Source organism: Globicephala melas, chromosome 2, assembly GCF_963455315.2.
Source record: "Globicephala melas chromosome 2, mGloMel1.2, whole genome shotgun sequence".
In the NCBI taxonomy this organism is placed as follows: Eukaryota; Metazoa; Chordata; class Mammalia; order Artiodactyla; family Delphinidae; genus Globicephala; species Globicephala melas.
The window spans coordinates 71,043,398-71,056,183 of record NC_083315.2 but is presented as its reverse complement, the minus strand read 5'-3'; the positions used below and the strand labels follow the sequence as shown (position 1 = coordinate 71,056,183).

At 47.0% G+C, this 12,786-nt stretch overlaps 1 protein-coding gene across 3 annotated transcripts in view; it reads left to right on the top strand.

The window, feature by feature from the left end:
* Positions 1-12,786, top strand: part of TLN2 (talin 2) — a 446,754-nt gene that overhangs the window by 365,669 nt on the left and 68,299 nt on the right. For 2 of the 3 annotated variants that reach the window (XM_060294172.1, XM_030878890.2), the window contains exons 38-42: positions 693-833; positions 1,302-1,483; positions 2,610-2,742; positions 5,031-5,132; positions 9,322-9,492. In XM_060294172.1, coding sequence (XP_060150155.1) covers positions 693-833; positions 1,302-1,483; positions 2,610-2,742; positions 5,031-5,132; positions 9,322-9,492 — 729 coding nt within the window. The remainder of the gene's footprint in view (positions 1-692; positions 834-1,301; positions 1,484-2,609; positions 2,743-5,030; positions 5,133-9,321; positions 9,493-12,786) is intronic. The other variant, XM_060294173.1, reaches the window with a different exon arrangement.

Sequence of the window (12,786 nt, the reverse complement as noted above, 5' to 3'; positions counted from 1 at the left end):
TGGCTCCAAAGGGTGACCTGACAGCTAACACCCAGAATTAGTTTCACCTGTTTTTGTACTTTTGCACTACTGGAATCGTATAGTGGGTACCCTATTGTGTCTGGCCTCCTTATCGAAATATTGCATGTGTGAGATGTGTCCGTATTGCTGGGAATAGTTCTAGTATGTTTTTTCCCATTGCATTCCATTTTGCTCATTTGAAAATGACAGATACATCAGCCCTCCCTCCGTCAGTCATTCAGGGACATCCAGGTAAAAATAGCTTAGGAGAAGTTGAAAGTGGTACACAGTGTAAGATATTTTTATAGTTTGGCAAAGGATAGACTTAATTGGAGTGAAATGGAGGGGAAGAGCCAAAGGGTTATAGTCTCAAAAGCAGGGAAGAAAGTGGCTCAGCCACAGGGATGGGCAGCATAGCTCAAGGGGAGAGAAGAGCAGGCGCTCTTGGAATCACGTTAAGTGGGGAGTGGATGGGCTGTGGGGTCAGTTGGCCTGTGAGCCACACACTCAGCTTTCTTTCCTACCATTGCTCACTTAGCCCCTCTGCTTGATGGCAGAGATCCCTCCAATCAGTTCTTGTTCATTGTTTATGGACTCACCAGACATTTTCAGTATTCCCATTAAACCACCTTCTTTTCGCTGGGTGGTGATTGCTGCGGCCCAGGAGTGATCTCTGTGTTTTCTCCCATCAGGCTCTGGATGGGGATTTCTCTGAGGACAACCGCAACAAGTGTCGAATTGCCACCGCCCCCTTGATCGAAGCCGTGGAGAACTTGACAGCGTTCGCCTCCAACCCTGAGTTTGTCAGTATTCCTGCCCAGATCAGCTCCGAGGTAGGGAATCCTCACAGCTAAGGTAAAACTGAGGTCGTTGGCTTGTTTTGTGTGGCACTGAAGGGGCATGAACAGTTAAGGATTCCAAAAACTCTTTCTGTCAATGTGTAGGGCACTGTTACTCTTGTCATTGATGATACAAGCAGAGTTCATGGAACTCAATGTCTGTACATCACTTAAGAGGTAATGTCTTGGCTTTATATGTTGAGAACAATCTCTGTGCATAGGTTTGGGGCTGATTCTTTCTCGGTATGTTCTTTCACACTCAAAAATAATATTTAAGGAGTGGCATGGCCCCAGGTCCTCATCATCCAGGCCCCATGTGAGCCAGCCTCCATGCTTCCCTACCCTCTGTCTCCTTTCAAAGGACAGAGGTGGTGACTTGATAAAGAACATGACCTTCCAGGGTCCAAGTCATTCACTTAGTCTGTGTGCCCTGCCCTTGACCCTTCTGCTCTTTGGTCCCAGGGCTCCCAGGCACAAGAACCAATCCTGGTGTCAGCCAAGACCATGCTGGAGAGCTCATCATACCTCATCCGCACTGCACGCTCACTGGCCATCAACCCCAAAGACCCGCCCACCTGGTCTGTGCTAGCGGGACATTCCCACACTGTTTCTGACTCTATAAAGAGTCTCATCACGTCTATCAGGTTAGTGTCTCCTCCAGGAATTGCTAACGGCCTGCATCCGACAGGGCAGGAGGGGGATAAGCCCATCAGGACTTTTATTTAATAGCAACGTGGTTGATCATTGTCATCATCTTTTTCTTTACCTCTTTGGGACCAGCGGTAGCACTTGTCACAACAATAATAGCTAACTAAAGTATTTATCATATATTAGATACTATTCTAAGCATTGTACCTGTATTACATTATATGTTCATCACAGCAACCTTGTAAAGTAGACGCTGCTATTGTCTCTCTTTTACTGATTAGAGAATTCAGGCAGAAAGGCATTTAGATAACATTCCCAAGGGCATCCCCAGGCATGACTGCTTTAGTCCCAGTCCTTGTAAACATTGTGCCATATTGTCGATACCTAGGAGATTAGGCAGAGAGCACCACTGCTTATTTAGCAGGATTTGGGGTTACCTTACTTTGATAATAAGACAAAAAGAATATTCTAGGTCCCAGAGTAACTCTGGGCATCTCTAACCTCCATGGTGGTAGTAGGAGCCTATCTACTATGAAAAATCATCCCCTGAGTAGATAAAACATTCTTGAAGTTGACCAAAGTTAATTACCCCACAGCATGGAGTGCATGCCTTTCCTCAGGTATATTTTGTTTTTGAAATTGCTTTTGAAACTTAAGGCATTTCTTTCTTAATGCCTCGCAAAGAAAAATCCACTAAATATTTTAACTCCTACCACAGCCCAGGACGTTTGCAACTAGTATGCAATGTAGAGAGCATAGTATATTTGCACTGGAAATAGCACTGCCCTTTTTTTTTTTTTTTTTTTAATGAGGGTCCTATGCCTAAGCCAGTGAATGGAGAATCCAAGTCCAAATTGTTTCATTTGCCGTTGCCTGGCATCAGCCTGAGATGGTGGACAGCACCCTACCCTTCCCACCAGAGAGAGACTTAGCACAAGTGTTAAGTGAAGAAATTCCTGGGCTATGCAGAGAAGCCTTGCCAAGCAAGGGTCGGGAATTCACTCCCTAAAGCAATCGAGTGGGAGAGAAAGTAGACAGGGGCTCCTGGCCCACCAGTTCTGGAGCAGGTTTGGGGACTTGCGCTCCGTGGAGCCCGTGTTCTACTTGCTGTGTCCCTTCCAGGGACAAGGCCCCTGGACAGAGGGAATGTGACTACTCCATTGACAGCATCAACCGGTGCATCCGGGACATCGAGCAGGCCTCGCTGGCCGCTGTCAGCCAGAGCTTGGCCACGAGGGACGACATCTCCGTGGAGGTATGCAGGGCTCTGTGGCCAGCTCGGAAGCCTCTGGAAGTACTGAAGAATGCCAACATCAGGCTTTGGGGATGGGGGAATGGCACCAACATGTTTTTGATAAAGAGCTTCATCATTGGGCCACCTTCCCCTGGAAGCAGCCTGAGAAGTTTTTGGAGGGGGTCGGGCAAATGCTGAGCAGAGAATGATGGTTTGATGAAGGAACACATGTACTGTGGGGGTGGAAGGTTCAGGTTTGGCTGAAATTTGGAGGGAAATGATCATTGTCAGGTAAGAGTGTGTCAGTCGGTGGAGTTACCATATTCAGGAGAGCAGACCTAAGCGTGTAAATTTTGAGTGCTTCCCTGTCATATTTCAACACTTTTTTGACTAATGAGCGAATTCAGCATTCAGCGCTATGTGTTTGGTCCATGCAGAGATCAAGGATTCTGCCCTTGTTACTCAATATCTAGTATTGAGAGAGCTTGTGCCTTCTGTTAATTCAGAGCCACACTGCCCTCTCTTGCCCATTTTTCCAAAGTTGAGAATTGAATTCTCCTTCTTGGCTCCTTTGAGTTTTTTCTGTTACCTGTCCAAAGACCCCTGATTCATACTTCTTTCTTTCTGTTGAAAGTGCCTGACGCTCGGAAGGTACTTAGTAAATATGAATGGTCTGTTGACTGGTGTTTCTCTCCCGACACTGAACTCATCGACAATGAACTTTGGCCCCTGTCTGTAAACAGGGCCTGGAATTGGAATTGCTCATTTTTATTAATAGAGCTGTGTATTTCATTGTTGCTTCACCCGCCTCCCCCATTTCCAAGGAAAGAAAGAAGGAATATGTATTCTCATCCTGTGCAGAATGTTAGAATCATCGTTAACCTGTTATTAAAGTAGAATGTGCATACGGAACAGTGTGCCTGTCATACGTGTGCAGCTTCCTGAACTACCACCAACCAAGCACACACTGTCACTAGCACCCCCCTCACACCCACATCCTTTCAACACCATCACCAAAGCATGTCCTCTGTCTTGACTCTTCCTCCCTGGGAAGAAAATCCCTCCCCTTTATCTGCATGTGCTTCCTACCTCTACCATATTTAATCTAACAAGCCATCTGTAGTAAGACGACCTCGCTGGGATAGTCTTGCATTCTTGACTGTAGTTACATGATGAGTGGGAAGATAAGAAGTAATTTGCTAAATAAGACCCTTGGAAGTGTGGAGGTTTCTCTCTACCTGCCTCCATCTCTCTAACTTTTTCCTTTTTTTTGTTTTCAAGTTTGCGGGTTAGGCTGCTCGTTGACTAAGCTCTGCACAAAGCCGCCCCCCGCCCATATGCAGTGTTGTTCGGTAGGAGAGTAGCCCGAGTCTCATTTCTATGAGCAGGACATTGTCACTTTGTCAGGAGTCACCCCATTCTGTGCTGGCGAGTGCAGAGCTAAAATGTCCAGCCTTCTGATCTATTAATCCGGACTCTATGAAGTGAAGAAGCTCCTGTGAAGATTTCTACAGCGGGATCTGATCTTTCCCGCGACTAGTTAACACTCTCCCTCTTTGAATTCCCCGCCCCCTTCGCACTTCAGCATCGTCCAGATACCTTGCCCCGTCTCTTTATAGCGTGAGCTCGGTTCTTTGGGATGGAGAGATTAAACTGTCTCTCGAACCTGAGAAGAAATGCCTTGATGGTGCCATTTTCGATAATGGCATCCGCATCACTAAATACAGCGAACAGAGCACCTGACCATAGCCTAGTGGGCATTTCACCTGGCCGTTTTCACAGTGTGCTCTCTGGGAAATAGTCCTGCTTTAAGAGAGCTGATGTCATTTTTACATCACCCTCCTCCCCACTCCCCGCTTAAGGGGTTCTTAGTTCTGAAGACACTGCAACCTGGATGTTCCCTCGGACCCCACCATTAGCTACCTCCATTTGGACACAATTGTCTTCCCTTCTTGGAAAGCCACTGCAGTTCCAGCTTTCCAGTAATTATGCTGAATAACCCAAAGTAAAGATACCAGTAGCATCCGTTGTTACTATGGTTGCCAGGAGTGAGAAGCCAGTAGGAAAGGTGTTCCTGGGGCCTGCTCGTGTCCCTCATGGATGGAGCTGTGGGGAGGAGGGGTTTAGCCCAGGGGAACTGAGGGTCGCTGGGACGCAGAGGGTCAGAGCAGTGGCTGGATGGCACTCCCAGGCATTCTGATATCCATTTCTTTCGGCCTCCCTTATCTTTCACATGGACCTTTTTAAATCAGTACAACTACGTGGGGAGCTGTTGTAAGCTGAACTTGACAGCTCTCTCTCCTTATCAGGCCCTGCAGGAGCAGCTGACTTCAGTGGTCCAGGAAATCGGGCACCTCATCGATCCCATTGCCACAGCAGCTCGAGGAGAAGCAGCTCAGCTGGGACATAAGGTAATGGGCACTAGGGGATCCTGCTGAGAGTGTGTGAGAAAGAGATGGGGGGAGAGTTGTTATTGATTTTGTCATTCTTGTTCCCCAAAGCCTCAGGGCAGGTGTTAGGGCCGGGTCAATGCTGGCTGACACTAGAGAAAATACCACTCAGCCTCCGTCAACATCTTCTCCCAAAATGACCACTTCAGGAATCTCTTTTTACTTAGTTAGCGTTGAGACAAAAGCTACAGGGCAATTTTTCTGGTAGTGCTCAGACTTTGCAGCCGCCAAGGCAGTTTTCAGTCACCTATCACTCTTGATCTTTGCTGGGACAAGCCAGAGACTGAACTTGGCATTCCTGGCCTGGTGTCTGCCATCTTTTGTCCTGGCTGGCCAGCCTCATTCTGGTGTGTTTAGGGCATGTTTTTCTTCCACAGCCTCTAATATAGTGTCCATTTTCACACCTGAGGAAGCAAAGCAAACTTGCAAACTTTTACCCTCGACAGCTGAAGCTTCCGTGTGGCCACTCTGCCAGCCCTTCACCTGAGCGTTCATACCCACGTGGTTGCAGGTGCTGCATCACGTTCTGCCTGTTTGGGGTTCACTTTGCAAATCCTTCAAGGAGAGTTGGCTTGGCAAGCAGCCTGTGCCTCGGCAGAGAGAGGGCAGACATTGGGTTTGTAACAACCTGCAGGATTTCCTAGCATTTGTCAGTGCTGCCGTCAGTATTGATGTGCAGATCAAGAAATCCAGTAGCCAAAATCATCTCTGCAGGTATTGATTTTAGAAAATCAATATTCCTGCTTTTTCCAATACAGGATAGCTTAAGAGCCTACTAAGCTTCCTGCTGGGTGTAAGGAGAGGTGTTTGGGTTTAAAATGGCCAGTATCTCTCTGCCATTGCAAGTGCGGTAAATTTCATTTCTCACCTGAGTGCCTTTATAATAAGAAAGGGCTTGTCCACCTGTATGAAGCAGTTTGCAAGGGGGGGGCGGTGTAGAACGGGCCTGGAGGCTGGAGCACTGCGTATATGACTGCTGTGGGGACAGTGAGTTTGGCAGAGAAACCGAACTTCTGTTCAGCAGTTACTTTCGATTCCAGTAGGAGTTTCGTAAGAAAGTATTTCTAGACTCCTAGGGCAGCATCCTTGTCTCTGCCCTTACGTTGTTTAGTGTGGAAAATTAATTCCTGTGTCAGTGGGTGGCATGAAAAGAAACTTTATTGGTGCCACCTGAGTTATCAATTTACTCTGGTCCTTTGGCTAATCGAGTCTCACCTTCCGAAAGGGAGTTCTGGACAAAAGCAGCCTAGGGAGCTTCCATCCAGAGGGGTCGTGGGCTGGTGGTGGATGCCCACCTGGTCCCAGTGCTTCATGATGGCGCTTAGGTGAGGTGCCAGTTCAGCAGCTTCAGTCCCACTTGGGAGTGATTGACAAAGGCAGATTCTCGGACCCCGCCTGGATTGGTTTCCCACAGCCGCTGTAACAAAGTACCACAAACTGGGGGGCTTAAAAGGACAGAAATGTAATCTCTCACAGCTCTGGAGTCCAGAAATCCAAAATCAAGGCGTTGGCAGGGCCACACGTGTTTTGGAGGCTCCATTCTTTGCTGCTTCCAGCTCGTGGTAGCTCTCGGCATTCCTTGACTGAATCTCGCCAGTCTCTCTCCGTGGTCACATTGTCTCCCCCTTTTCCGCCTTCCCTTCTTCTGTTTCTTCTAAGGACACTTGTTATCAGGATTAGGGCCCACCCAAGCAATGCGGGATGATCTCATCTTCAGATCCTTAAACACACCTACAGAGACCCCTTTGTAAGATCCCCTTCACAGACTTCAGAAATTTGGACATGGACATACCTTTTTGGGGGGTCACCATTCAACCCACTCTGCCATCCTAGGCTTAGGGACTCAACATCATATACCAAATCCTCAAAATTCTGTGTTATTTTCACTTCTGTACTAACTCAGGTGAGGAGGTTTCCTGTTCTGTCATGGGTCTCAATTACAGGAGGTATTCGAGTCCTTGCTAAACTTCCTAAATACAGGAAAAATCCCATCCCTTCCAAAACCTTTGCCCTACAATAGGTGAAGAATAATGACCGCTAGTGCGTGTGGAGTGCTTACTACATAGAGGCCTGTGCTGAGGCCTTTACCCACACTGACTTAATCCCCCTAAAATTTTAAGGAACTTAGTGCTATCACATTTTACCAAGGAGGAAACTGAAATTTAGCAATAGGAAGCAATTTGCCTAAGATTTCTTAAAAAGGAATTGACAGGGACGATTCAAATCTCGCGGCTTTGAAAGCAGAGCTTCCTCTCCACCCAGCCATCTTCCCTTCCTGAGGGAGTCGGGCACCTGTTGAGCTGTGTTTACTTATGCTCAGCACACAGCAACCCTTGACATTTTACAGTTGCATTGATAAAATGTACTTTTAAAATACTAAAACGAATCCAGAAAACATGTTGGATTCTAATGCATTAAACATTTTGACTCCTTTAGTACTTACGGGACCCCTCCTGAACCCTGACCCCTGATGACCCATCACTGCAATTGGTGGCGACACCACCCTTCCAGGGGAAGAGGAGATGAAATCCAATGCAGATATGCAGGGCTGTCCCTGCCTATAATATACCCTGGGGATTATGCAGACTGAGCCTTACACAGAGGTCTTTGGCCAAAGCAAGGAGCTGGGCAGGACAGGGGGCTGCCGGAATCCTGCTAAATCATGTGCCTTGACATCGATCAGGTCTGCCCAGAGGATGGGCAGCCCCTTTAAAGTTCCTACAAAGCACCATAAGGGCCAGCAGCAGCCTTGTTCAAGTGTTTTGAAACCTATCTGTAAGATAACTGTAATTGGGGATAAAACAGTCAAAGTATGTTTATTGTTAGCTGATAGTCTTGTCTCTCTATTAGCTTTAATGAACTTTAATATTTTGGACCCTCACCACCACCCCCAACTCCCACCCCCTGCTTTGTTGCTGACCCAGTGACTGCCGCTGCCCATGTGAAGCAGCCTTCCTGCCTGCATCCCCATCACCCTCATTCTTCCTCCACTTCATGGGAAGAAGCATTAAGGGAGTTGCTGGTTAAAGAAGCATTAAGGGAGTTGAGGGCTATTCCCATCAGGTGAACTTAAATACACCTGATGGGAATAATTTAGCAATTAGTAATTGCCACACAAGATGAGGAGTTGAACGGAAAAGCGTGATCAGTGTCCTTGTGTTTTATCTGAGGGGGAATAGATGACAGTGTCTGAAGCCAGGACAGCAAAAGGTTAAAATCTGATATGACGGATGCTAGGTAGATGGTGAGCTTTGGTGAGCGTATACGGTCACCCCTCCATATCTGCAGATGTCGAACCCACAGATGCAGAGGGCCGACTGTACTACAGCATTTTATATGAGAGACTTGAGCACTCGCGGATTTTTAGTATTTGTGGGGGGTCATGGAACCAGTCCCCTGCAGATACCAAGGGACAACCGTATGCACCATCGATGCTGTTACCTACTGGAGACAGGCCTCTGCTGCAACAGTGCTTAGCTGTCTTTAAGCTTTTTTGTTCTCCCAGGTTGGGCTCATCATAAACAGCACATCTTGACTGATGGGAAATCATTTTTGCTTTTTTTTCCCAAATCCACGGTTCGGTCAAAATACTTGAGGTGGAGGGCAGTTGGGTTGGCTTCTTAGAATGCTTTTGAGGGTGTCTTTACTCTCAGGGTGCTTTTCTCAACTACCATGCTCCCCTGCCCGTCTTCTATACCCCTTCCTTTTGAGTTTGTAAGATGCTCGCCTTTGGTTCTTTCAAAAGCTGTTCTATTTGTGAAATTAAAATTAAGATTTGTAAAATTCTCACACCTAACTGTGGATCTCAGAACAGATTTCTTAGCACTTCTGCCATGATGAGAGACAGACAAAGAGCTCCCCAGAAAAAGAAAAATCGGAACAAGAGTTCATTAATTACAAGTACTCTCAAAAGTAAAGTTGAACGAGGAATAAGGTCTGAGGACCTAATATGTATATAACATGGTGACTGTAATTCGTAATACTGGATGTAAAATAGAAAAAAACAAAAGTGAAGTCCAGCAGATCTGCCTCTCCCTGTGACTCATCCCATCCCTGTCCCAGACCCCTTCCCAGCAGCTGGGCTCCTAAACGAGACACAGTATTTACATGTTGCATCTGGGGCTCTTTTTTTTTTTTTTTGTCTTGAAAGGTGACACAACTGGCGAGCTACTTTGAGCCCTTGATCTTAGCTGCAGTGGGTGTCACCTCCAAGATTCTGGACCATCAACAGCAGATGACAGTGCTGGACCAGACCAAGACGCTCGCAGAGTCTGCCCTACAGATGTTGTACGCAGCCAAGGAAGGCGGAGGAAACCCCAAGGTACAGCTCAGGATGCTAGGGGCTCACTTAGGACACTGAGAAGCCAGCACACGGTCCTCTGTATCACGTCCCTCCAGGGAGGGCACCTCCAGTTTTTGGATGGTGGCATTTGATTTTCCATTTAAAGGTGGGAAATAATCTTCTCTTGGCCTTCCCGGGGATCTTTAAGGGGAAAACCAAGAAATGCACACAATTAAGGCTAATTTAGAAATTTGGTTTTTTTTTCCGTGACAGTGTGTGTAGGTGAGCATCCTTGGGAAAGAAACATGTATTGTGTGGTTATTACAGGAATAAAAACCATAATACCTGCCTGGCACCTGTTCAGTGTTGACACAAAGCAAACCTCTATTGTTTTCCACTAAGTGTCGTTTCTGTTCCTGGTACTTAAGTTCAAAGAGAAACATGGTCAAGGTCACCCATGGCATGTGTTGCTATTGCCTTGGGGACAGTAGTTTAATATGAAAATCTCCCTTACCAGTTTACAGGTGGAACATTTCTTCAGCCTGATGTGTCACCCAGGTACTTTTAAGTGGCCAAAGGTGGTGACAACATGTCCTTTTCTCTCGAGGTCAGAGAAATTATCAGGGATTGTTTTACTTGTGAAACCAGCATGCACCTTAAGTTTCCTCAGGGTTCTGGTGGAGAGGGGGCTGGAGGCTTCTACCACCACTTGTATCTTCTAGGAGCTGCCTCCACACGATCATGTGATCTTAATGGGTCTTCACCTAAGCAGATTAACTTGAGAGAGCACTACTGGAAAGATTTGTGTAGCATAGTGACCTACGAGCTACAAGGATCCATTATATATATATATATATATATATATATATATATATATATATATATATATATATATATATATATATATATAGCGGGGGGTTGTTTGTTTGTTTTTTGCGGTACGTGGGCCTCTCACTGTTGGCAGCCTCTCCCGTTGCGGAGCACAGGCTCCAGACACGCAGAGTCAGCGGCCATGGCTCACGGGCCCAGCCGCTCCACAGCATGTGGGATCTTCCCGGACCGGGGCACGAACCCACGTCCCCTGCGTCGGCAGATGGACTCTCAACCACTGCGCCACCAGGGAAGCCCCTGTGGGGTTTTTTTTAGTGTGATTTGTTGTATGTCTAAGATCTTCAAATCAGTCACGTGGTATAGCAGAGAAGACTCTAGACTGACTCAGATGGCAAAATGGTGATCTCAGAGCTAACAGCTATTGCATGGTGACTCTGTGTCATTTATTACATCTTACACCCTCATCTTATGTAATCTTCATAGAAACTCTGTGACGTGGGAAGGTTCCCACTGCACATGTGCAGAAGCTGAGGCTTCCCTGCCGAGTTGTCCGAGATCACAGGCGAGGTGCACGTGGGGTCATGTGGAAACGCAGGCCAACTCAGCCTGGAGCAAGGCCTGGGCGGGGTCAAGGAAGGAGGCAGGGAAGAGGGAGCAGCATCTGCAAAGCACAGAGAGGTTTATAAAAGGATCGTGATCTCTTTAGAAAATAGCACTCTAGTCTGGTGTGTACGGAACGTGCCGAGTGTGGGGACAATGGGACGGGAGGGAAGACTGGGCTGTATCGTGACAGGCCTCCTCCTGGAGGAGCCCCAGGGGCTGGGGCTTTCTAGTGAGCAGTGGAAAATGGCACAGCCCATCCGTAGTCTAGAAATGCCATTCTGGAAGCAGCATGAATAATGTCTTGGACTTGCATTCTCTGTGTTCAGTTTTTCACTCATGTATCTGGCAACTCGTAAGAGATTAATTCTGGGGATGCTAAAAACTTTGAGAGCCAGCCTTGGCCCTCAAGTTGTTCCGAGTTTTCTGGCAAAAAAAATGAGTCTGGTTGCTGAAGTGGTGGACAGAGCAAGAAGAAGGACACCCTTTGGCTGTGACAGGTTAGTGATGGATGCCCCAGAGTGGGGCCCCAGCCCCCTTTGCTCCCTCCCTAAACTGGAGCAGCTGGGACTCGCCTTCCAGACCCAGTTCTAGGTTATCTTTTCTCCAGGGCTGTTTACTGCCACATCTCTACGCCTAACCTGAGGGGGTTTCATTCTCAGCAGAAGAACTCAAATTAGTAGGTTTCTGGATGTTTAAGAGATTAAGACATCTGTTTGGACTGCAAGTTCAGAGCTCCTCGTGGAATTCTGTTGTATGCCAAGGAACCTCACAGGTGGGAGCATTTGTAGTTGGCACTGTAAGCTTTATAATGACATCCTTTGCTTGGAAGTGTGGGCTGGAGAACAGTGTGGAGTAGTTCTCAGTGAAAGACCTGAAGCACCAGGTGATGAACTAAGACACGTGATGAGTGACGGCGATGCAGGAGTTTACATGGATCCTGTCGCTGGTAGCAGGTACCTGTGCTGTCTGCAGACTCTGACAGGCTTGTCACAGGGTGCCTGGGACACTACAAGTTGGCTTGAAGGCCCTTTCCTAAGAGGCCTAGTGCAGAGACTTAATCCCCTTGGGTGCTGTTCTTTGGGCAGATGTTTACTAAGTGTTACTTGCTACGTGTTAGGTGATGTATAAAACGTATGTGTTAGATGTCGTAGTCCTTGTTTGCATGTGGTCTAAATGTGGTTAAATGGTTTTCAGTGTCTTTTGTTTGGTGAGAAATAGGATAAGCTTCGGGGGCCAACATATCTGGATTTCAAATCCCAGCTCAGCCTTTTGCTGGCAAATAACTTCATTTGTTTCCTCATCTAAACAATAAGGTTGGTAATGAATACGCCCAGAGTAGTTGTAGAGATTATATGAGATAATATGCCTGACGTAATGGGTGTTCCAAAGAAAAAAATTAGAAAGTAACAGTCCCAGAGCCTGGTGTTAATGGATCACATGAGTACAAGACATTTGCTCTGTGACCTCACCCTCATCCCATTGAGCCCCCTTCTACACTCATTCTGTACCTCCAGAGCTTCCCCCACCCACTCACCTCTCTCCCACTTACCCCTCCCCCACTCACTTCCCTCCTCCATCCTCCTTGAAGGGGCCTCTCCAGCGTCTGCCTGTAACACTCCAGCAAATATGCCACCCTGTCCATTGTTGGGCAGTTCTAATTATTAGCTGTTTTTTCCCCTCTACTGAAGTTGAGATCTGCCCCCTGTAGCCTTCTCCCATTTTCCAAACTCCTGTGATGTCTATGCCTGCTTTACTGGGCTTTGTAGTTGAAGCACTATAATAAAGAAATAAGGCTCCCTTGGAAGTAGACTTCAGACACGTTTCCAAAAAAGAACAGAGTCTGATTTCTCTCCTTTGCTGCTCTGTGAGGAGCAGTAACAAGGATCCCCTCCAGATTCT